General features: G+C 32.4%; 3 protein-coding genes across 4 annotated transcripts in view; 2 read left to right on the plus strand and 1 right to left on the minus strand.

Annotated features, from left to right (window-relative positions):
• Nucleotides 1–1,399, minus strand: part of LOC116346810 (ubiquitin-conjugating enzyme E2-17 kDa) — a 7,113-nt gene extending 5,714 nt beyond the window's left edge. The window contains exon 1 of the mRNA XM_031777032.1: nucleotides 1,112–1,399. Coding sequence (XP_031632892.1) covers nucleotides 1,112–1,135 — 24 coding nt within the window. The 5' untranslated portion in view covers nucleotides 1,136–1,399. The remainder of the gene's footprint in view (nucleotides 1–1,111) is intronic.
• An 829-nt stretch (nucleotides 1,400–2,228) lies between these two features.
• On the plus strand, nucleotides 2,229–3,818 carry LOC116347015 (golgin subfamily A member 7). Its single transcript, XM_031777386.1, has 4 exons — nucleotides 2,229–2,665; nucleotides 2,774–2,859; nucleotides 2,946–3,012; nucleotides 3,084–3,818. The coding sequence occupies exons 1-4, from the start codon at nucleotides 2,543–2,545 to the stop codon at nucleotides 3,222–3,224; spliced, it is 417 nt and encodes a 138-aa protein (XP_031633246.1). The 5' UTR covers nucleotides 2,229–2,542; the 3' UTR covers nucleotides 3,225–3,818.
• Nucleotides 3,819–4,723: 905 nt separating this feature from the next.
• LOC116347014 lies at nucleotides 4,724–25,719 on the plus strand. 2 transcript variants are annotated; one of them, XM_031777384.1, is made up of 7 exons: nucleotides 4,724–5,414; nucleotides 6,083–6,276; nucleotides 21,836–22,025; nucleotides 22,152–22,403; nucleotides 22,775–22,981; nucleotides 23,090–23,449; nucleotides 23,531–25,719. In XM_031777384.1, exons 3-7 carry the CDS (start codon nucleotides 21,924–21,926, stop codon nucleotides 24,482–24,484), a joined length of 1,875 nt encoding a protein of 624 aa, XP_031633244.1. In that variant the 5' UTR covers nucleotides 4,724–5,414; nucleotides 6,083–6,276; nucleotides 21,836–21,923; the 3' UTR covers nucleotides 24,485–25,719. The 2 variants fall into 2 exon arrangements, with proteins under 2 accessions (XP_031633244.1, XP_031633245.1); XM_031777385.1 differs by having other exon boundaries at nucleotides 4,724–5,246.
• Nucleotides 25,720–25,984: the final 265 nt, after the last annotated feature.

Below are 25,984 nucleotides of genomic sequence, written 5' to 3' on the forward strand. Positions count from 1 at the left end.
GAGAGAGAGAGAGAGAGAGAGAGAGAGAGAGAGAGAGAGAGAGAGAGGAAAGAGAGTGAATGAAAGAACGAGAGCTAGAGAGTGACAGTGTGAAACTTCTTTTTTTTTCTCTCGTTCGTACGGCGAGCATAATGTTTCATTAATTTTAGAGCGTTAGCTTACTACACGAGAGTTGCGTGAGTCGTGGTGAGCAAAAATGTTTCTTCCCAACTGAATTCCCATTCCTTTTATGAGTCACTTTCGAGGAATTTTAATCAAAAACTATCAGTCACATATTCAACTATATTGCTTTTAAACTCATTTAGCCTGCTATGTGTTTGTCTTCACATTGAATGAATTTCCGTTAAGTCAGTGATTTTTTTTTTGTTATATATTTTTTGTCAAATTTTCATTCGCTGCTTGTATATATTTATTTAGCTTTTGATTTGATTGCATTTGTATTGTTAAACATTAGCAGTATGCAATATTTATCGAATAAGAAAAAAACAACAACTAATAAACCAACATGAAAATACATTTTGCATTCATGGACGTTTATGTTCTCTCTGTCTCTCGTTTTGCATATTTCGTATATCGCGATATAAAATTTCAACAGATTTATAAATATTTAGTCACGCATTTTATTCAACAAATTGATTTCATCGTTTGCTGTATGATTAATCTGAATGCTTGAAGAAAAAGTCGTCCCTTTTTGTTCAAACAAACAACATTTCGAAGCATCCAGAACGAATCAAATATGATCACACTACAATAAATGTTCACAAAATTTTTCGTTGGCTCCTTCGAATACATAATTTGATTGAGCGAGGTGCGCGATGATGATTGCTGAAAATAGCAGGGCGTACGTTCTTTTCTTCGTAAAGTTTTTTTTTCTCTTCTCTCGTTTCATTTAAACGGTTATTGTGCAAGCGAGCGAGCTTGAAAAAAATCGAAAAAAAAACAGAGAAAAAATTGTCTAACGTAGTTATATGTCTGTGCCACATTCATTTTTTCTGTCCAATGGTACGACCGAATGAAAAAAAATTTCTCTCGTTTGAACTACAATTTTTTTTTATCGGGAAAAAAAATACACGCACACACTTTGTGTTATTAACTATTGAATTGAACATACCTTATTAATTCTTTTTAAAGCCATATTTTACCAATTTCTTTATGTGTTTTTTGTGTGTCGGGATTTATATTATTTCTTAATGATTTTTCTTTTTTGCTTAAATAATTAATCTGGTTGCTGCACCAGACAATAACTTGAACTGAAATGGTCTTTTGATTAGAACGAACAGCAGCGATGCAAGATGGCGGCCTTCCTCTGCTAACTTTGAAAGTAGTGGTTGTGTATGAGAAAAAAAAATCTATGTTACAAAACGAAAATGGCGACAGCTATGTATATGCAATGAAGTCACAACTGAACAGAAAATGCGAATTGTACATCGACGACGTTTCAAGGGACGCGTTCGAAGCTAGAACCGGTTGATCAAAAACTGAACCGGTTCACTTGAAATTCGGATATAACCTCAATATTCATGCATGACAAATTGTTTTGATGATCCATTCAATCGAATTTCTTATTTGGATTTCAGTGTTTCAAAAGTGTCAAGACAGTTGCTTTTTTTTGTTTCGGATATTTTGCGCAATTTTATAAAAAAAACTTATTGGAATTTATTACAAGAACAATTTCAACTCAAGATGTTTTTATAATTACATTTTTATTTCATTTCAATACATATAGGTTTTATGTTATTCTAAAAAAAATAATGAAATATATTATATTCCGAACATCTTAAGGTGGTAAATAAATGTAATGAAATTAATTTGAAAAATTCGATTTAAGAAATTGTGAAAATGTGTGTATTGTAAGCAAGTAATATTCATTTTAAAATTCGCACAATAAATCGAAATGATGTTTATATCGTATTTGTTTCGATAACTGCCATCTGTGTTTGGGCCTTGAATCACGGTGTCTCAAAATTTGTCGATCTTTCGTTATAATTTGTAAAATAAATACATTTCCAATATCATTGAATATTTTTTTATTCCAAATTGAATTTTACACAAAGAAAATTGTATTTATATAAAATGAACATTAACACAACTCATTGGGTCACATTTTCCAATTAAGTGTGTTTTTATTTTTGGCTTAGTTCAATTGTAATGGAATATGTGGTGGCGTTTGTACCGCAAACTGACAACATTGAAATGTCATCGTATGTATGTGAAAATATATATATATTAATTTTATTAGTAAACTTTCCATTTAATTATTCTTCAGCGAGTTTGCCATCCAATTCTGCTTACGTTGAGACCGATTTACTGAAAATAAAAATCGATGGCCTTAAGTGACATCAATATAATTCATCCACAATTAAACATGTATCGTTTTATTGTTGTTTGAATGATTTAAATTGGCCAATCGAAATCGAAATCGAGTGAATAGATTGACGGAAGAGAGTGTGCACTAATTGCTAAGTAAAGAAATAGACAAGGACAGTAAGAGATTAGTGCGTTTGTGTTTTAAAGCCACACAAAAAAAAAACATATAAACATCATGTCTCAGCCAAACACTCCGGCACTCCAACCAACTTATATGAAAGTGTTCATTCAAAGAGATTACAGTGACGGTACATCGGTCAAATTCCAAACAAGATTCCCACCTGAATTGGAAGGCAGAGTAAATATCGTTTCTTTCCCTTAAATCTCTTTTTTTATATCATGCCGTTTCGATTCAATTACTTAATTCATTACTTCAATTACTTAATTTTTTTTCGTACAAATTCAGATAGAACGACAACAGTTTGAAGTAACAATCAACAAACTCAATGAATACTTTGCTGAGGCTGAAAAGGGATCTTGCAGCACATACTGGTGGGTGTGATTTTGTTGTTGTTTGCTAAACGAATGCGTTTCATTCGCTTCATTAACTAATTCGATTTGATATATATTTGGTACAGTGAAGGATGTCTGGCATGTATCACCGCCTACTTAGTTTATTTGTGCACAGAAACGCACTATGAAAAGGTAAACAATGTTTTTTTTTTAATATCATGATTTCTTTGCATTGTTTTTCTATTGATTTTTTCCTATTTCAGTGCATTCGAAAAATTTCCAAGTACATTAACCAACAGAACGAACGAATTTACAACCCAAAAGGCTTACAAATAACAGATCCAACATGCCGTGGTTTACGTGTTATAGAAATATCAATACTTGATCGCCCGGGCAGAACTTGACTGCCAATATCGCATTCAACCGAAGAATTTTTTATGTAAACTTCCTACAAAACATATTTTTAAAAAAAATTGCAATTTATATTACACCACACAAGGCAAACAAATCAAAACAAAAACAAATTAAGTCATCATTTAAACAAACTAATGTAAAGTAATATGTCATATTTCAGACATTGTATTGAGACATTTTCAGGCAATTGATTCAGCTCAGGAGGCGAACGTCAGGCGCTGAAATGGAGTGAAAACAATAGAAGTGATTGTTATGGTTATAAAAACACCTACAATCGCGCTTGACGTTAGTTCTCTGAGCTGACTCATCTGGCTGAAAATCTCCCAACATAATGCGTGATGTAAAATTCATTAAAAAAAAGTATTTAAAACGATAAAAAAGCCGCCTTATGGAAAACAAATACCCCACATACACACAGTTCGAAATCAATTGTTTTGTCTCTATTTTGTTACTCATCATAAATTTTGATTTAAATTATCATTTGTCTAATAAAACAAAATGGAACAGTACATTTGATTGTTTGGATCTGTGCATATAAAATAAAATTCGAAATAAATAAAACAAATGTTATAGTTAAGTTCAAATTAATTAATATTTAATGACCTCAATAGCATGGCCTGCCATAGATGCCGTTTTGTTAATCAATTTTAAAAGTGTGAAAACTGTTGGCGACCTTGAAGCATTACAAAAGAATTCAAACAATATGTGCATGCTCTTATCCACGTATATGTCGTCGCGGGCACATTGCCTTCTAAAGAAATGTACATAGATCAAAGACGCTAACTGCTTTTATCTCACTTAAATTTTTTGATGGAACGAGATTTTTCAGCTTCTTTTCGCTGTTAAAAGAAAGAAAAAAACAACGTCAAGCGAATGTCTTTTGTTGTGCCACGGCATTATGAATTCCAATCAATAGGGAATCAGTTCAAATCAAGGATGAATCGGACGAAATGACATTGTGCGGTTGACAAATGACAAATTATCTGATAATGAATTTAAAGAATTGCATACAATGGCTTTAAATAAGTGATTGAAATGAAGAAAAGAAACGAAGGAAATTCAAGCGAATGATAAAGGGAGACGAAGAGAGAGACGAACGCATAAAATGTCCAAATTTACTTGAAACCGAAAATGTGTTCATTTACAAATGCTATCATTATTAACACAAGCGGCAAGGATGGTCAACACTAGAACAGTTTTATACTCATTTATATCAGACATATCCAGTGACCGGTTCGCGCATATTTCTATGCTTGCCTAAATACGCTAGGTAGCATAGATATGCCAAGCATAGCCGCAAACGCAACCGACGCATCGCCGTTCACTCTATATGAACAATGCACATGTTCGTTTATGCAGACGACCGTGCGCATACAATATAGCTCAAATCGAATGGCGACGGGTGAGTTGCGGCTTGCGTCTCCGCTATGCTTAGCATAGCTATCAGGCATAGAAATATGCGCGAACCGGTCACTGGACATATCTCATTTAATTGCTGTTGTTGCTTTTTATTCGGGTGTGTTTCAAAAAATGTGGAAACTAACACTTTCACTTGCCACAATTCGTTGGGTCTTAATAACAAACCATCCGCTAATCTGTTTGTATTTGCTCTTGAGACCAATAACAGTCGAGTCCATTTCCACAAAAAACTGTGACAAAGCTTAGTGAAGTATTTCGTTTTCGTGTCAGCCGTTTCAGAGAAAAGCATGTTCGTTGTATGCTGGTGTCCTGTATAACTGGCGATTTGAGTTCGGTCGGTTGATTGGCACTGTGTGAATTGCGCAAGCGTCACCTCAAATATTCGGAAAATTCAATTTACAATATATTCAATTCACTTACTTGTCGTATATCGGTTTCTATTATGTGTTTGTTTTCCTCTTTCGAGGAACACATCGTAATGTTTTCCTAAACAGTTGTCAGTCGCCAACAACACGCGTGCATGTTCAAACTTCAACGGTTGAACAACAACCGTTCATCTAATTTACTCAAACTTCAACACAACATATAAACCCGTACGTAACAATTTCGAAAACAAACCACCTTTTCAATTTAACATAATAATTAAAAAAAACTGACGTGTCACCACAAGCCATCGAATGACTTAGAAAAATAAAATAAAAAAAAAACATTTAAAATTCGCCGCGATAAATTCAAATAAAAGGATTTTTTTTCACGTGATAGTGAGAGCATTTAAATTATGGTTTTTATCACATTCCGCATCCATTCGGTATGCAGCTTTAGATATTCGTCTAACGTTAAATCATCAAATAGAGATAAAGCCAAACGTATATATTTGTATATATATCAAGAAAACATTTTAAGATCTCAATCATTCTAAAATGAGCCTTGAAACATACATGCTTAGATATCACACAAAAGAACATAAATTATTTGTCAACATATTTCGTGTGTGATATTTTTAATCAAACCAATTTCGAATTGTGGCAAGAAACCGTAACATTTTCAAATGCATTGGAATTTTATAGAAAATAATAGAATTGAAACATTTTAAACCGGTCGCTCTGTTGCTATTCTTCATTTTCCGTTTTGTAAATTTCCACTTTTAAATCCAATTTAAATTTCACCAGTTTTTAGTGAATGTTTTGTTATCAAATAATAACAAAAACAAAATACCTTTCTCACATCTAGATGTGCGGAAAAGTAAAAGAGAAGATTTTATCAATTTATTAATTTTGTTTTATGCCATCCTGTTGCATTCTTGAAAATAAAAAGCTCATACCGAAAAACAAATGATGCATTAAAAAGAAATTGATCGCTCCGATAAAAATCCATTTCAAAAGCCGTAGTTCGATTAAACTTTGACGCTTTTTCTCCCCCTTATAATTAGTCATTCATAGTCGTTCAATTGGAATTTGACGGTGTGGAAACAACTTGATAGCGACCAATTAATGTGAATATTTGAAAACAAATACAAACCAAACATTCCGTTCCGATCAAACGTAAACTACCGAAAAAATTTGTTAATTTTTGTTTAAACTGTGCGCTCAGCTGAAAACTTCTAAATCAGGTCACTGGCAGTAGGTAAGTATAGTACTATTTTTCAAGAGAGATAGAAAGAGAATAAACAAAAACATGATAAATGGATGCATCAGCATCGACGAATTCGTGCTTCGCCAAACAATGCAACGACGACAAAAAAAAAACAGACTCAATAATCAAAAGAGAACTGATGGTATGCGAATGTACGTTGAGTTTCGTTTCGTTTTCGATTCGAATTAATGAAACAAATTTGAAAGTCCGACCCGGTAAAATGTGTGACAAATTGCCACGATCAGAATATCCGTCGGCAAGATCAACAAACGGAAATAAATTTGTTGCTTTATCCCAATTTCAAACGGGAGAGTGTTGAATTCCACACTGGATAATAATTGAATTTTCTCATTTTTGCATTGATGCAAATATTGGTTTTTATAATAACAAATACGCGTGTGGAACATAAAATTGTGTCATTGCAGAAAAAAAAGAGGTTCTGTGAGCGCAAATAGCTTTCATTTGGATGTGCTTGATAATCCAAAGTAAACTTCATATGGAATGAAAAGTTTAACAAAGAGTTTAAGCGAATGGGGGTAAGAATTGAATTTTGTGTTGATTCACACGTACAAAAAAATATACACACACACGCACACACACACACAAAATAGCTTCATTACGTCACTATACTTTTGAACATCCATTTGCCATTTGATGTAGAAAAGTTTGAATAATGAGTTAAACGAGTGAAAAAAATTCAAAGGGAAAAAAAATTCAATTTGAAGGCCGCTAGCTCATCTAGCATTTCAAAAAAGGCCAAAGCCAACAATAGCAAATGACAAAATGAAAAGTCATTTGTAGATTATTGAGACGGCGTTACTTATCCAGAGGCATTATGTGCATCTGCAGGCTATCAACATTCTCGGAGATGAAACTGAAACATGCTTTAAGGAAATGAAAGGAGAACAAAAAGTCGTTTCCATTCGTTATTTCAATTTATTTTTTCGTTATGTCTTTCTTATACATTGCATAGCCATGTTCTATTCTCATTTTTCACCGGCATCTTTCACGTCTCCATCACTCATTCAATAACAACCACTTCACGGGGACGATATACGAAACGTAACATGGCATTTCATTTATCGACTCAATTTGCGTATTCTTTTCATATGCGGCAAAATGGTATTGTTATTTATTGCTTGTCTTGTTTCGGCCTATTTCAACGCCGTTTTTCGTTCTATATTACAAATTACAATTGTGCGTATTAATGTATTCATATTGCATGATAAGCTTATATATATATGGATAACCGAGAATGAAAATGACTTAGGAAACACGTCCACGTCCTGCTCTCGCTTACAGATGCTCTCCTCTGCATTATAAAGATATGTACAAAGGAAGTGAAATAAAGTTTCTAAAGAAAACATTCTTCTCCTCTTTTTTTCTTGTTTGGCGGTAATACAAACTATTCAACGCGTCCTTTTCTTTGAGATTTTACGAGCACACTTCTCTTTCACATCTCAAACTTTCTTTTCATTGAATTTCTTTTCTTACTTCGGTTGTGTTGATATACACGTCTTTGTACGTAAATAAATTAATTCTTTTTAAACTTACTTCTGTATCTATTTATCCTTCCCTTCCCGCAATGTTATCGCTCAAGCTCGACATTTGTCTACTACGCTATAATCGGACTGTCGAAATAATAATTTAATATTTTAATACTCCCCTATCTGGGCAAAAAAAAATTGAAGTCTTAAAAAAACTATTTTCCGTTTTATATATGATAGCGGCTTTGTTTCTACTGAAAAAGCAAATGAATAAAACTGAAAGCAAATGGCATACAAAAGAACGGGGTAGCCGTAGTTCTATTGTATGACGAACGATATGAATTTCGATTTGACGAAAGGGTCAAGCCACAATTTTCGACGAAAAGCACACATCACATGAAACGAATGCAACGAGTTATAAATGACAAATTGCTAATGCCATGGGTGACCCATGATGGGTCTTTTGGTTATTTCAAAAGTCTCTTATGGGATCTGAGGCAGCATTTTATAAATCAAATATTCTCGGATTTCTATTTCGATCATTTCAAAGTAGAAATAACCAATAAATTCAATGCAATAATATATATATACGTTATTTGCACACTTCCGTCAATACACTGGAGAGAATACAGTTGGGACCAATAGCAACACACCAACAATATATTATAACGAATAATAAGATGTCATCTTATTAGTCTTATCAAATGAATACTGTTACCAGAATATTATTATTGGTCATTTTGTGTGGAAGAATCGTCATTTTTACCCATTATTTGATGATTTTTTAATGAATTTCCAATTCATTTATTCGTTATTAGTTTTGTTCGATTCGACATTTGGCGTAAATACGAACTTTAAAGCTATTTCATAAACATTAAAAGAATTGTACAACATTAAATTATTAAACTTACTGGAAATGCTTTGAATTATAGACGTTGTAAGAATCGGTCAGTTTTTCACCACCGACACCGAACACGAGCAATTGGTGTATTTCTTGGATAAAATTGATCAATGTTGTCGGTTGTCGGGTTCGGTCGAGTTTGCAAACACAACTAATAATAATATACAATAGTAATAACTATACCGCAGATGCCCGAACTGTAAGAGTGCGAGAGAGCGAGAAAGAAAAAGCCACAAAAGAATAAGAAAGAATGAAAGTGAATTATTGGCAAAAGAGTCTGTAAAGAAAAAGAAGTAAACAAGGGTATAGAAGAAAAAAGTACGTGGGTTTCACTATTTGGTGGATATAAAACATCTTTCATTGATCCATAAATGGGACTTAATTAGGCTTTGATTAAACAAATCGCATATGAAATTGAGATAATTTGTGTACGAACTTCGGTTACCTAATGAGCCTTTTGTTTTTTGTGAAACTACTTAAACAATACGATTTATTAAAGTCGAATATTATGGTCAATGCCCCCACATATGTTCCGCCAACATTGATACGATTAGGAAGATAAATTATTTGCACGCTGTTCAAAACAAAAACGATACAATGAATTATTATTGGCATTCATTTCGTTGATTCATTCGAATAAGAATTTTATTTAAAAGGACCATACAGTTTTCTTTCCCCGCTGGTATTTAGGAATAAAAGATGTCTATTTCATTTGCGGCCATGACCGAATCTCGATTAGCTCTTATCCAAATTGAAAATTTCATCATGCTTCATTGAATTTCGACGAATTCCACTTCAATTTCGATTCCAATATTATTTATATAAACATATTTTCTTCAAAAGCTTTGCATTTCTGGCATTTGCATATTAAAAAAAAAAACAATAAGATCAAAAACATTCCAATTCACATTTTTTATTATAAAATTCAATTGTTTTGCAATTTTGAAAATCACTTATTTTCCGAACTATGAGAATCGACGATGAAAACTTCATTTCGAATGGCCTAATGTATTGATTGGTAAAAAGTGTATTCGATGCCGGTGCCCGCAAAAAGCAATATACAAAAGGAAAAGTGAAACAAATAAGAGTAAAACGAAATTCGAATGATTCACTTTGGTTTAATGATTTATTTATTTAATTTTCTGGCAATACGCTTTTATAGTCGGCAATATCTATTTTGATTAACTTGAAACGGCAAATAAAAAAGGGACATATGCAAAGTTTGTAAATGATATGCCGAATTAGTGCAGAATATTTTTCGTTTTTATCATCGTAGTACCGAGGTATTTAACATAAATACGAACAGCAACTACATCTAAAATATAATATCTCATATGTGATAGTGGGAAGACGATATAAATGAAAAAAAAAAATTGCTGATCATACTTTTATAATAAAAATAAGAAAATTGAAAAATCATCAATGAATTTAATCCATTTAAAAAACATGTGGTTGGTATTCGCATATCGTTGTATGATTTTGTGCGGAATCCTACACACCCCAAAGCATAAACTAGTGTTAAACACGTGTCTTTTTATGGCCAAAGATATAGTGCCAAGTAGAACTGTCTCCTGTTGAATGGAAATCGAAAAGATCATATCAAACATTCAAATTTAATTTCGAGATATGCGTTAAATGATGTCATTTGATATGTAGAATCAATTGTTCTTATCACTTTAATCGAATCGTTGAATGCACGTAACGAAATCACAATGTTTCCGTGGTTAGAAAGTTTTAGCAAAAGGAGACGCGACTGTGGCTATGAATAAAATGATAAATAAATTATCGTCTCTTTATATCAACCGAAGTTTTGAATTGACGACGATAAAAAACTCATCATTTGAATAACCAGAGATCAAACATCGCAAACTCATACATGACATTGAATCTCTCTGATGAGAAGATATCTTGTTCTTTTTCTTGTATCAGGAAGGATTTTAAAATGAATTTTGTCCTCGATGCTCATCCGAACCTGAGCTCTAGCGGTAGCTTTCGCTCAGTTCAATATTTTATCCCTTTAAATAATGAAGTTTAAGGCAAAAGAAACAAAAATGTTCCCTGATACACAGCAGAACAAGGCGTGTAGCCTACAACGCAGCAGCATATCCATATTTATGTTCAATTGCGTTGCCTTTTTTGGGTATGTGCGTGTAGAATTTTTTTTATTGGCTTATTCGCGAAATTTAAATAATGTGAAATGTTGAACATAAGACGGTTAATAATGTAGTGAATGACAGTCGATTGATACAATTTTACGACTTTCTCTGAATAAAAATACAATCAAACTTTTTGAAAAGTATGAAAATGTGCCCCTCGTATATTCTTTTGTCATTTCAATTTCATTTCAATTAGGGGAGCATCATCCCTCTTCTATCTTCTATAAACTTACTTTTTATGTCCATACAGCATTTATTTAAATTTAAAATCTACTGAAATTATCATATATAAATGAAAGCACCCCAAATACATTCATCATAATCAGCGCATATTTTTTGGAAATTATTTAAAGTTGTCAGAAAAACAACAAACTAAAATTCAATTGATAAAATCGGACTAGTATATTTGAATGGGGTAGAATAAAAACTACTTCTCGAAAAATTGCTATTTTAAAACGAAACCTAAAACAAATTTCAATAAAAAGTGAATCAATTTTTTTTTTGTCCAACTGAAGTGAATCAAGAAAATTTTGTTCAATAAAAGTGAACCAAAAAAAAAATTTCACTCGGTTTTTTCAGTGTAAAATACACTAAAATGAATTTTTTTTTTGGGTTCACTTTTATTGAACAATTTTTTTTTGGTTCACATCAATTGGACGAAAAAAAATTGATTCACTTTTCATTGAAAGTTTTTTTTAGGTTTCGTGTTTAAACATTTTTCGAGAAGTAGTTTTTATTCTACCCCATTCATTTGGAAATTCATGTGTTGGACGCAGATTTTTGGGGGTCCCAGTCAAAAATTTGACTCAAAATAATGATACACACAGTATGTTTCATTAAATGTGTGTGGTTTCACATACTTTCAGCATACAAAAAGATCGCCTTGAAGCTTTTTCATAATTTCATTTGCGGTTTTAAACCATGTATGCCGTTTTTTAAATTTAGTTAAGAAATATATGCAGATACAGGTATAGCACATTTACAAACATCTCTCTCTCTCTCTCTCCCTACCTCTGCATAGGCAGATTCGTTTAACGCAAATCAATTTTAAAGTTGAAATTGTTTGATTGCATTTTAGAAACTCGGATGTTTCAAGCGAATTCAATGGTGATTAGATTTATTTTGACTGTGTATATGCTTCAAAAGTAAGCAAACACGTCTCATACAAACCGATTTTGGAACGGTTTCGGTTTCTGTGTTGAACGAAACAGCGCAAAATATTTCGAAAATGATTTGCACTGTGATGGAATGCACTGCATACACAACCACTGTACAGCTTTGTGCACATATGCACGGTAAATTTCTATGCTAGATGAGATTGTTTACGTTTTAAACTTAAAATGTTGCTAAACAACTAGGTAACAGCATATGTGCTTACGGTTGCGTTTATACTCGAACCTCTACGGAGATAATTTGATTCATCAAACTGTTTACTTAAAAACAATGCCATTACTATGTCGGTTTTGGTGATAATAATTTAAATTATTCCTGCTATTTTCCCATTTAGTTCATGACACAAAAAAAGCTTCATTTCGAAATAATCAAAATAAAACCGAAGTTACATTTTTAAAAGCGTCAAAAAAAAGAAATAAACGTTTACCATTTTTCTAAAAAAAAAAATGGAAAACACCTACATACACCCTTGCAACGAAGGAAGGTTTTTCGTAGATAACACTTGAGTTGCGGAAGTGATAAGTACCCTAGGTGGGATGGAATTGTGTAACGTTTGTAACATTACGTTCATACCATTAGAGTGAATTCAGTGGCGTTCATTGAATTTCAATAAGCAAATAATGTGTTGGACATTAAAGCTCGGTAAATTTCAATCTTTCGATTTGCTTCTTATTTTCTATCCAGTTTGTGTGTGTGTGTGTGTTCAAAATGAAAGGATGATCGTTGAAATTTAATCTGGTTGGAAAATGTGCAATCTTTTTCAAAAGGTGTTCCATGAATTTGTCGACGTTTTTCCGAGTAAACGAAATGAATTATGGATGTTTGCTTTTTGGTGATAAACATGATACGATTTAAAATCAAAAGTGTATATGACTGTGAAATTACGAAAAATTTCTTTCAAATATCTGTGTAAGCTCTGCTCTTCCATTCATTTTGTTTCATCAGACTTTTTCAGTCACTTACTTGATTAATATCACTTGAATTTCGGATTGACGTTTTAAAATTGCATTTTTCACTTCAACGACTTTAACAGAAATACTTTAAATTGATTACTAAGCAAAAGCGCGCAAAGACATAATTAACCTGTGTTCGAGTCATTAGATTAGCTGTCATTCACGTGCCTCAAATTTGTAGCATTTAAAACGTGACGAAATGCATATTGGAATCATCTCTGTTGAAATGGACGAAACTTCCTTAAAAACGATTCCATAAAATCCAATATAGATTTGTGCGGACACGGGATTAAATTCATTTGTTTGGCTCACATCAAAGGCTCACACAGTTCAATGAAAATAGTTGTCATTAATATTTTGATAAAATGAACATGTATAGAGTCTACCTGTATAGCACAAAGTCCTCAAATTAAAATATTGATGCCAAGTATTTTCATAGAATTGTGAATCACAGGTGACTATACGCACCGATAAATAATTAAAATGAAATGTGGAATGAGAAGAAAAATAACACAACTGCCACCATCGTCAACGACAACGAAATTGGAACTCGAACTTGATCTACATTCGGTGTTTGCCGCTATATTTACAAATTGAATTGATATTTTTTAACATGCTGATATACATCGAATAATGAGCTCATTATCAGATACAATTTCAATGCAAATCAACGATAATGTGTTTCCGTATTGCCGAAAGCTCTCTCGCACCAGAAGTTACTCGTCGTGACTTTTAATTTTTACATTTACATTCCATTTCAACCGACGACGACGACGACGCGTAGAATTTGTATGGAGTAAACACATTTCGCATCGATCAGATGAAAGTAAATACTTAAAAAACATTTTCGAAAAAGAAATTGCGAGGCAATGGAGCAGGAGGTTGAGTGAGCATCAAGTGGAAAATGTAATTGCATGAAGGACCAATGTTAGCAATAAACTTTATCAAATTTTCTTTTGGCATCGAACGCAATGTTAAATAACAAAAACTGAAATCTTATCTAGCCTTCATTTCAATCCATATATAGTCAATATCTATTTCTAATGCCAATTCTTTCGCATTTAACTCCAAGCCCAAATGGTTTTTTCAAGCTACTCTGAACAATGTGAAGCGAATTTTTTTTTGAAATTTAAATTTTTTATAATACATACGCAACGCACACCGGTGTATATAGGCCAATGTCCATTCAAATCATAACATAATTACGTGAACTATTTCTGATTATATTCATTTTCGTTGCCGAGCAAATTTTGAAATATATGTCAAAATGACTTTAAGCTTCTGAGCTTCGAAAAAGTGGAAACTTTTACTTTTTCATAAAATCGACAGATCTGGACAGAAATACATTGCCTTGACATTTCTTTGTTAATTGGCTTTTAAAAAAGCGATATTTGCACATCGAAAAATTTCCAATAAATATTTGATTTCTTTATTTTTTTTTTTTGTTTGATTTGTATAATGTCAACAATCACATTGTGCGATCAACAATTTTTAATAAGATAATCATTTTTGGAATAGAAACGATAGAACATAAAATTGCTTGGAATATTAATCGTTTTCCGTTATTTTATACATCTCCATCAAGGAGAAAATTAATATAATTTATATCCTGTCGTTGTTTCTGCGTATTAAAAACCATGCAACAATTCTTCCATGCGATAGGCGAAGAATGAGTTCGATGCCATTAGGTCTGAGTATATTCGATGTGAAAAACAATATATATATAAATAGAAAGAAAAATATAGAGTTATATGTTTATTTATCATATGAATTGAAATACGTTTTACCTAGAATTTTTTGACTTATATTCATTGATTTGTAGAAGCCGAAGAAGTATAAGGTTGCTGACCATGAAACGATTCATAATCAAAACCACAATATACAATAAAAGTCACGGTGAATATACGCTGACATATTAATGGCAGTCTACATTATGCATCAATCGTAGTTTATAAACAATTCAAATTTAACTTTGTAAATTTATCTTTTTTCTTCTAGTTTCTTTTTCCTCTATTTCATTGCTGGTTTTTTGTATACTAAATTTTTAAAATTATTAATCATTCTTTTCACAATGTTTGCTCCGTTTTTTTAATACAAAACGCTTCGACATGTGATTTGTTTATTCAAATCACTTCTCCATTTAACCTAAAATACAAACAATTTTGTTGATATCATCATTTAAATTCTGTACACATGTATTTTCCATCATATAGAATGTAAAACTATTTTGAATCTCGGTCAACGAAAATATTGATTGATTATTATCAATGAATTTCAAGAGAACGCTATACATATAACGAAAAAAAATATGATTACCGACTAAAGCATATTATCAATAAAAGTGTTACAACAGTTTTACAATTTGTCGCTGTTCAAAAATGTGGTGAGATAGCATGATGTTGGTGAGATAGCATGAGGTGTGTATTCGTATACATTCGAAATCCGATTCAGGTTAAAAAAAAAAGGAATTTTTCGTAATGAGAACGGTCGTATTCCGACACTTTTCTCCTGATTAAAAACTATCACGTTAATAATACGTTTATGAAGCACACGAGTTTAGTTAATTTCTATGGAATAGTATAAAAATACTCTTTTTAGTCTTGTATGCATGCATCATTTGCTATTTGCTTATGCATTAGAATCATCAATTGACCATACTTATTGTGAGCAATAATGGCATTTTCATTTAAAATGAATAAATTTATGCAATTTCAATACATTTCCAACCAAGTGAGTGGTTATATCGAGCCAAATAACCTTGGAGATAAAAGTATATTTAATATTTAAACAAGTGATTTTTTTTGGTATTTCGTGCCATAAATTATTATTTAAAATCATTCCAATTAAATCAAATTAGCAACGGTATTTACCTTGCAGAAAAATAAAAGAAGAAGAAAGACCAAAACAAAATCTAGAGACTAAATTAGCGATTCAAAAAGAAAGTGCCCAAAGATATTATGTTACCGAAAATGTTCTGTTCACGGGGGAAAAAAGCTTCTTTAGTATCTAAGCGTATGAAAAAAGAACATGTGGCACCGAACAGCAGACTAGCAGGCTGTGCTTTAAATCACACATAGCGACATTAGCCATTATAAAGCATTACAAACTGATTCAGTCGAGCGATAAGTAACAATTACTATCCCGTGCTTATGTTTAAGCGTTAAAATCAATAGAAACGAAAGCATTGATTAGCAGCATTGCATTATGTACTTCAAAAAGATTTCGAAAAAGCAGACAGATTTTTATTCAACACATTCTCTTTTTCTTTACCTTGCTTGAGCAAGGGCATTTTATTCATTGTGCAATTGAAGTCAATGTTATTACATCACAAATGAATAATTCACCTTATATTTAATTAAAGTCATACAATTCCCAACCGTATTATTTTGAGCAAATCAATCGATAACCCTTTTTTGGATATGATACGCAGCTTTTCCTTCATGTCACTTTAAGTAACAACTGTCTTTCGCTGAGAGACAGAGATATAAAGAGTTCGGTAAATACACACGTTCTTCGTGTATTCACAATAGAAGCGTTGAAGTGAAAAAACAGCGTATAATGTTCATACACACAAAGCAAGTAACATTATAACAAAAACTGAATCATCAAATATTTATTCATAAACGAATTTATTTGGTATTTTGTACGTGTTTCGGGTCATTGGTGGCTTTGGTGTAGATGCCACAGCAGGGGGGCTAATAATTTGCCGAAATACGATATGTCAAACAATTAAATAGAAGAAATGGCGACAAGAAGTTTGGAAAAACAAGTGGAAGAAGACCGTGCCAAAAATAGCAATCAAGGTTTATTAAGTTTTCGGAAAATTTCCGGAACCATTTACACTGATTGTCCTTAACATTGTTATTCGATTTTATAATCAGTGAGCAATAAAAAAAGAGATCGATGCATATGGTTTTTCAGGTAGAATTCAACACTATTTACGGGTTAAAATGAGGAACCCACAAATAGAATTTATTTTGAATATCGTAAGCTTTTCATATTGACATTACATGGGCACTCCTCGGGGATTTGATAAGATGTGATGAATGTATTTTGTTGAGGAAAAAAAGAAGAAATCAATCAACATTTTAAAAAAAGGGGAACATATAGATGCCGATGTTGATTGTTTTCACTATTATAAAACAGCAATAGAAATGATGAAAACGACAAAAGGTGCACTGCCATTGAATAGTCAAACGGTCATGGTTAATTCGAATCGGAAACTCCTTCGCTCCTCTCTTTCTCCATCTCCATCGTCTTACTGATTGATATGTTGTAGAAAATTGAAATTAAAAATTGATTGAAATTCGATTTGTGCGTTGTTTTATGTGCTTTCGATAGTGTGCATGCACAATATTGTTGTCCTTGCAAGCAACAACAATGGCTACCAATAAACTGGATTAATTTTTTCACGCTATTTTTTTTATATCGCTTTTAGTGGAATGGCTCGAACGATTCGTAATCGTTAACATGTTGAAATGTTTCCGCTCACTCTCACTTTTTTTTAACTTTTTCTTCATCGCTGTTTGGTACCTTTGGTTCGACATGACGACCAAAACTTATTACCGAGACACAAACGCAGTCTGTCGCTAGTTTTTATTGATTTCAACGCATACACAAAGACAAATGAATTGAATATATATATGAGAACGTGTCGTTAAAATATGATGAACTTCAAGCAATGACAAACAGAAATAAGCGACCAATGCCCAATGATTGACAATATGTATACATGGCATATGTTATGTGATTGCATACTGAGCAACACCTGTCCCCCCCGATTTGACGCCGCACACACAACACAGTGTAGAGCCCACATGCCTAATGAAATAAGTATATCAATCGATTCACACGGGACAATTTTATATCATGGTATAGTTGTTTACTGATTATTTCGTTGATAACTTTAAACCTGACTTTGGAAATTCGAATACCAACTGTCTTGCATCGTCTAAATTGATCGATTGTTGTGAAAGGAAAACATTAAAAAATGAAATAGTTTGACATTTCTATGAAGAAAAAATGCGATAAATTTTCACTTAAACGAAATCAATCAATTTTGATGAGTGGGTGAGGACAGAAGTTTAGCCATGCCAATATTTTAAGAACAAACAATTACTCATGCCATGGAAAATTGATTTCGAAATGCCAAACCATCCGCTTATTCTGTACGTTTTATTCCTAAGTGAAAGTTTTAATAAACCATATTATATTGATGCATATTATTTTTATTATTTCTTTATTTTTCTGAAATCGATTGGAATAATAATCCAAATTCAATATATTGTTTAAACATTTTCTTTCATTCTATAATTTGAATGCGAATAAAACATTTAGGATTTTGTTCGTTGAAAAATCGAAAGCAATCAAAGAATCTTCGAAACAAAAATCCAATCAGAGTTTTGTTGAATTGCTATAGCTTCTTTAAAGGACACCATAAAATCGTAATAAGCATTGAGATTGCCGCTTATACAATGTACGAGCGCGTTGAAATCATTGGTTATGAATAGATTTCGGAGTAACTTTCATAAAGTGCAAAGATCCTCAAAATAATGGACTATCACATTCAATTTGATTTGATCTTAAAACGAAAATTCGTTCATTTTTAAAGCAAAAACTTGACGCAACATAAATAGTAAGTCATGGACAAAGTAAACTTTCCAAAAAAAAGTATCAATTACAAAAACTTCTATTCATGACATTAAAAAAATGTGAAATAGTTGAATAGTAAAAAGTTCAAATCGTAAAAAAGTAAAGTTTGAGAATGCTTACCAAAGTTATTTCACTTAATTGGATTCTTTCAAATTGTATTAGAAACGCTTTTTTTGTGCACTAAATACATTTTACAAGCTTCGAAACGAATGAGAACAGAAAATGGACAAGGCGATCAAAAAAGATTAATCTTTTCCAATTTACGTTTTATAATTGTGCATTTTAAAAATGAACATGACGACATTTTATGCGGGAGATACGGAGATGCCTGCATTCATGTGTAACAGCATATCAATCACTTATATAAGTTAATCACATGGTTGCATCCGATAGCATCGTGCATTTTGTGATATATGTTTGGATGTTAGGTGAATGTGTTTCGTTCAGAGATTACTTTGTAATGAAAAACTAAACATCGATATAAAATACATTATCTTGATAAATACACTATTTTCATTTTCCACGATAGATATCATATTAAAATGATCATGCACATTTGTATACCAGTAAAAATGTCCTCAAAAATGTCAATATGCTTCTTCATCACAAATCGTTTGGTTTGGCTCATCGGAGCTCTAATCGAATAATCTAAATAAGATTGGTGTCAGGGAACTACCACGTAAAATAAACGAAGTCATGACACAAAAAAAAACCGAACGCATAATCCAGATGGAATATAATATAAGTAATGCCTTCGGGATTGTAGCGATCTTTGAAAAATGATGCAAAAAATTAATTATTGCCAGCCATAAATCTCGATACAGTTGAAATGTTTATAGGTGGAAATTTTTACGATGTGTTGTATGACGTCTTTTTCGCATCTTTCAGTTTCACAGGTGGCAAGCTATGTTCGCGCAAACCATCGAATTTGTGTGTTTTACGAAAAAAAAAACTTCAAAATAAGCCTTTGAATTGTGATTATTACCTTGAATACATTCATTAGATTTACTGTTGAAAACGGTTTAATTCGAATATGTCATTCGTACAAAAATACAATAAATACTTTCTAACATGTATTACTACCGTCAATTAGCATTGAATTTATGAGTTCATTTATTTTAAGTGTTTGTGAGTATGAGAGTTGAGATGATATATAATGCGAAAAGGCTTAAATTTCTTATAATTAATGGACAGCGGAGTCGTTTCATCACTTTTGATAGCATAATTAGAATCTGGCACAATATACAAAATAAATCTAGTTATAAAACATCTTTCAATGCTGAAATGCGCTATTTTTTTGATAAATGAAATAATTTTAGAAACCAAAAAATATTCATCTTTTGTGGTATTGCGCTTAATATATCTAAGTATTCAGTTGGAAACGCAAAATGATGCTTATGCCATTTAAGGTTCAGTATAGGCCACCACATGATAAAATATAATTTGTGCTCTTTACCTAAAATTAAAGCGATTTTTATAAATAATTATAAAAAGGAAACAAAATACGTACGTTCAATGAATTAGATCGAATTAATTTTACTGTGCATTATCACTATATACACTCATATACAGCACAAACTAATATATGAAAGACATATGGCAAAGGATTTTAGAAGGAACTATAGTAATTATTGTGGATTGCGTGCTCTTAACCGGCTTATGTTGGAATTCAAAATCGATCGTCACCTGAACGAAATGCCTTTTGTTGCATTATTATCAATAATAAATATAAAAAATGATAAACTCACATGAATAGCTTATACATTAAATGCTAATGATATAGATTGGATCTTAAAGCAACTATGTTCTCATATTCCACCACTATTCAAGTTTACCATGTTGCGGATACTTCTTACTCAAATCTACATCAAAATAATATTTGGATTATATAAACGATATTTTGCACACACATATGAGGAATTAGCGGTGTGTTTGTGTGTTATATCATTTCATGAGATAAATATACCAAAATTGATTGACAAGAGGATTAATTATTATAGGATTATGTAGTTTTGTTGAAATAAATTTTTAATTCAACCAATCGAAATTCAATGTCAAATTGGATTTATTTTGAGTAAAAGTCACAATCCAACTGAATATATTTCCTGGTTTTCTGAAATAGACATCTCATTATCATCATCATGTACAATACGTAATTAATATATATTCAAGCTACCGATCAAAAAATAATACAGCTGCATGCCATCAGACAGATTGCCATTAAATATTCGTGAGTTCCAAATGTTACCGAATTTATATGACATTGAAAAGTTCGAAAGATAATACGAAGCAGTTAACTTTTTTTTTGGTTTGTGGGGGGAGAGGTTAAGTTTTGCCGACGTCGTTTAATTGATGACATTATTCCGTGTTTGAATAATCATTCAAATGGTGTGCTTGTCTTGTGGATGGCATTTATTGAGTTGAAACACCCCATAAAATAGTTTAAACTCCAATGTTCAGGCACAATGGTTTCCATTCGTTTATTCCCTTCGTTGTGTTTTATCTTTGCAAGTGCAGTGCTTCGGTTGGGTCTCAAAGCAAGAAAAAAAAAACCGTTATGAATTAAAATTGTAATGGATTTTTTTTTATTATATTTTGTTTTCGTCGTTTATTTTGAATCGACTTGACCTCGTGCGACACATCCGAGTGTGGGTGTGTATCTCAACTATTAATACAAATGTAATTGCGTTTTACATACAAAAATGAATAAAAAAAGAGAATAAAATGAAAAAAAAAAAAACACTGACTGGAATATGTTTACAATACCATTGGGTCACTGAATCGCAAACAGTCGCTAATTTCAACATTGCCTGTTTGCATGTGTTTGGCCGATTCGTTTTGTAATATCATAGTTGAAGTCTAACAAACAAAGGATTAATTATTGCGATGTCAGATAAAAGTCTCCCGATGAACGAATCGAAAATATGAATTTTTTTACATCATTAATCATATTTTTCCCATCACTTTATTTTCTAATGTGCGTATGTCATTTTCACTCTACAATCCGCCAATTAATTACTTATTTACCGGCCCTAAATAGAGACCAAATTTGTTCAGCCATCAAGCAATACCATCATTGTTAGAGTCTAGTAGTTGTTTTAAGAAGAAAATCGAAATATGTTATTAATTTCACCGCTTGATCAAGAGAATAGTCAAACTTTTTTTTTTTGTAAAAATTCTCATTTGTGTGTGTTTTTTAAATATATTTTTTCTGCTTGATCTTTGCAGCAATGAATGGATAACAAACAATATGCTCGTGACCCGAGGGTTGCGCGAGTAAACTGGAATAAAACGAAAATATTGCTTGGGTTTCGAAATGTTGTTGCCGCTGAGTTTTACTGTCCCGCTCACGATTCTATCATTAATAGCTCTAATAATAAATATTACCGTTCTGTTCATTGTGGTTTTATGCAAACAGGTAGTTAAATGTTAAATTCGCGTTTTGCTATTGAAAATTCCCATTGGTCCACTGCAATTTCAATGCAACGTTATTGGTAGATGAAAAAGAAAATACTCTAATGTATACACGCTTATATTCTTACAGGTGTCACCAAGTAATATTTTGCTATTTCATTTGGGTATCATTGAATCATTGTTATGCATTGTGTTTTTGGTGTTTTCGGTACCAATTTTAACAAATCCGGTCGAAAACTTCAGCACAATATGTAAACTGGATGCATTCTTTTTGACAATTTTACATCCAATTGCCGTGTGGACAGTGTGTGGCCTTAATTGTGATCGATATTTTGCAATATCAGCGCCACTCCACTACAACGCTATTGTTAGTTCAAGAAAGGTAAGCAACAACAATAATCCCATGTGAAATTCGCAATGAAAAATGAAGAACTCTGTCATCTGCTCATTTTCCAATATTTTCCATTGGAATGGAAAGAGCAAAGAATGCTGGAATTTATGAACAAGATTTAATTTTCAAAAAAATTTCATTTTCAAGTAAATAAACGAAACAAACATTTGAGATAACATTGATTTCGTTGCCTTGATTGCTGCTTTTCATTTGCATAAAGCAAATGGACAATTGGCCCGGAAATCCATATTTAATTAGTTGAAAAGGAAAATGTGAAGAGTACCGAATTCCGAATCTCTCATTAGAATGAAACAAATCATTAAAATTTACAACAAACGACGTTTTTTGACGAAATATTTAAGGTAATTTGTGGTTTGGCCTGCGGTTGGCTCATCGCCATTATCGGAGCAACAGTTCCATTATTCGATGTTGCACCATATCATATGTATAAAGACGTTGGCATTTGTGGACCGAATTTCTCGAGTGAAAATTCACTTTGGTATGCAATCACATTTTCAATGTGCACATTCATTATACCTGGATCATTAATTATTCTGTGCAACGTAAAGGTGAGAGAGTAGAGTAATTCAATCAGTGTTGTTAATTTGTGTGCTGGCTGTTGTTACGTTAATATTCATTGTTCTCATTCTCATTTCTCCCGTTTTTCTATAAATCAGGTGTTCATGATTGCTAGATACCATCGTCATCGAATAGCTGGAGCAATTTTTCAAGTCACGCTGTCCGCTCAAGTAACGATAACACATCAACGAAATCCATTTCCATTGCCATTTGAAGCAATTCCACCGAAGCTGCGAGCACGCAGCCCAATGACTAGTGTTTTCCAAATTGTTGGCTCCTTTTTATTATTATATTGTCCATATTACGTAACAATATTATGGCATAGTTCATTGAGCTCCATTTTCAATTGGAACATTCCAAAAAATATGGAAATTCCATTGTCAGTTATTGTTCTATCATTTATGCTGATGCATTCAACCGTATTTGTCAACATTATCATTTATGGGTTGAAGTCGAAGGTGAGAGCAAGTCTATTTGATTCAACTATATTTTTCTCTGCTATAAAAATGTCTTTATAAATATTCCATCATTTTTTTTAGGTGTTGAGAAAATCGGTGAAAAATTATTGGCGAAAAAAGAAAACCAAACACGAGATAAACAATGAAATTCAAGCGCGTACACCATCAACATGTGGATCCCGTCGCCCGTCATTGAATGCATTGAATTTCGGACGTTCCATTTCACATCGACGTCTATCCGAAACGTATGTGAATTTAACACAAATGGGTAACGGATCACAACGGCCTCATATGAAACGAATTGCATCCGAACTGTGCTGGCAACCGCTCACACGTAATTCACCCGTTGAATTATTGCCGCATGCATCAAGTGCGAATACCTTGCAAATACCACACAACGACATTGCCGAAGATGATGGCAAAATCGAACTACATGACACCATTCAAACACGACTCAATTCTGTCAATGACAAATCGTTGTCGACAACATCATTAAATAGCCATTCCAATGCCAATTATGAGAAATTAACAACTACATACATTCAAAATACATGCAAAGAGGTTCGACGGTACCTACAAATTGGTACGCGAAAAGTATTTCGCATCGAATTAAATGATTCGTATAAACGAAAAGAGCCCGTTTCACCGTTACGTTCACCGCAAATTTTAATAACTAGCACCTATTCGGATGACAGTACCGATGTACAATCATCGCCCATTGTAAAGTCAAAGCATGATAATCTTTTTACAGAAAGTTTATTTGAACAAAAAAATAACCAAACAATCGATTTTGAGATTAAATCGGACGACAGTGATGATAATTTACCAATCAATGAATTTTATTCAAACAATGCAAAGCGATGTCTTTCGCTTGATGAGCCCGAATTGACAAAATATAAAATTCCTAATTCAGCTGGTGATATTGAAGAGCCATTACTGTTATCTTGGCCTACGACTCGGAAAAAGTACAAACATGAACCAAATATGAATCAATTATTCACTGATCGTTGCGACGAACCTGAAGTTGTTTTGTGAATGACACACACACTGATTACATTTCAGCTTTATTGTTATTGTTAATAGTTTTGAATTTTTTATTTTAAATTATTAATTTGTTTGTTAGGGGGATTTTATTTAAGTGTAGAATTAAAGAAGGTTATCAGATCGATGGATGGATGGATGGTACACCAGATGAATATGAAAAACAAACTGAAAACATATTTTGGTTTCATCACTCTTAATTACTACTATTATTTATGTTTTTCTATTAACGAGATTCAGCAAAGAATTCGAAATACCTGCACTACCAAGAAAAAAACAAACAAATTAAGAAACGTGTTGATTTAAAATACACCATTGACCACTTTTTATGCAATTGAATCCGCTCCCTCAACGAGGCCATTAAGATTTTATGGCCACGTCTCTGGTTCTATCTTCCAATGTCAGAAACCAATTGAAATACATTTATTTTCATTTTGAAAGGTATTATGTCATAATTTATGAAATGTCACAAAATTCATCCATTGACATACAATATCGACACGCTTCCAAAATACATATAATAAAAACCAACATACATTTAGATTTCCCCAAACGCACCCGATGCAACCATTTCAAGCAAAATCGATCTGTGTCAATGAGCCATCGAGATGGTTCTTTCAATCACAAGATGTTGGGATGAACGACATTTTTGTTGACAACGCCCGCGAACAAATACTTTGAGCATTTTCAATTTAAATGTGATGTCGAGATGTTAAATATCAAAATGTGAAACAAGATGCTTAAGAAATCCTCAGTGAAAATACGAAGAATGAGAAGGGCAAAACGCACGAATGCGATTCTGAATTGAACTAAAGGGAATCGATTCTATTTGTGTACGCATATCCATAGAATAAGATGATGAATAATTCAACGTAAAGAATTGAACGCTTAGACTAATGTAGTTACAACCATTGAGTTTCGAACAATAACAGTTCAAGTCTTCTCAGTGTTCAAGCGTTTATAATAAAAAAAAAATTGTTGTTATTTTCCATCTTTTGTTTCGTACATTTATTCCGTTGCTCTTCAAACACTTCAAAGTCACTGTACCTTTCTTTTATTTTGCCCCTCAATTTTTTTCCTCTCGTTCATTCCTTTTTAACGAATAACAAAAAAATAATAATAAGTGATTTTTAAACATTTCTACCTCAAATACAAGACAGACACGAAAACTCTATATAGAAAGGCTGCAAAAGAAATTATAATAATAATGAATATGATATTGAAGAAACAACCGCAAGGTGATTCGCTCTGTTTCACACACATAAATGGTGGTGTCCCCATACGGACAAGTTACGAAATAACTGCAAAACCATTTGTTCATATACTTGCATGCGCAAACCATAGATCGATTGTGTTTTACGTGCATTTTTTATGACAATGTATTTCTCACGGTTGCTGATTTTCTGGTTAGTCTCCGTAATTCGTAAATAAATCGGTCGGTCGACTGCTCAACACATGTTTGAGTGAGCGTTCTGCTTTATGCATCACAACATA

This window comes from Contarinia nasturtii, unplaced genomic scaffold (genome assembly GCF_009176525.2).
Source record: "Contarinia nasturtii isolate CC-2019 unplaced genomic scaffold, AAFC_CNas_1.1 Cnas_scaffold_1699, whole genome shotgun sequence".
Taxonomy (NCBI): domain Eukaryota; kingdom Metazoa; phylum Arthropoda; class Insecta; order Diptera; family Cecidomyiidae; genus Contarinia; species Contarinia nasturtii.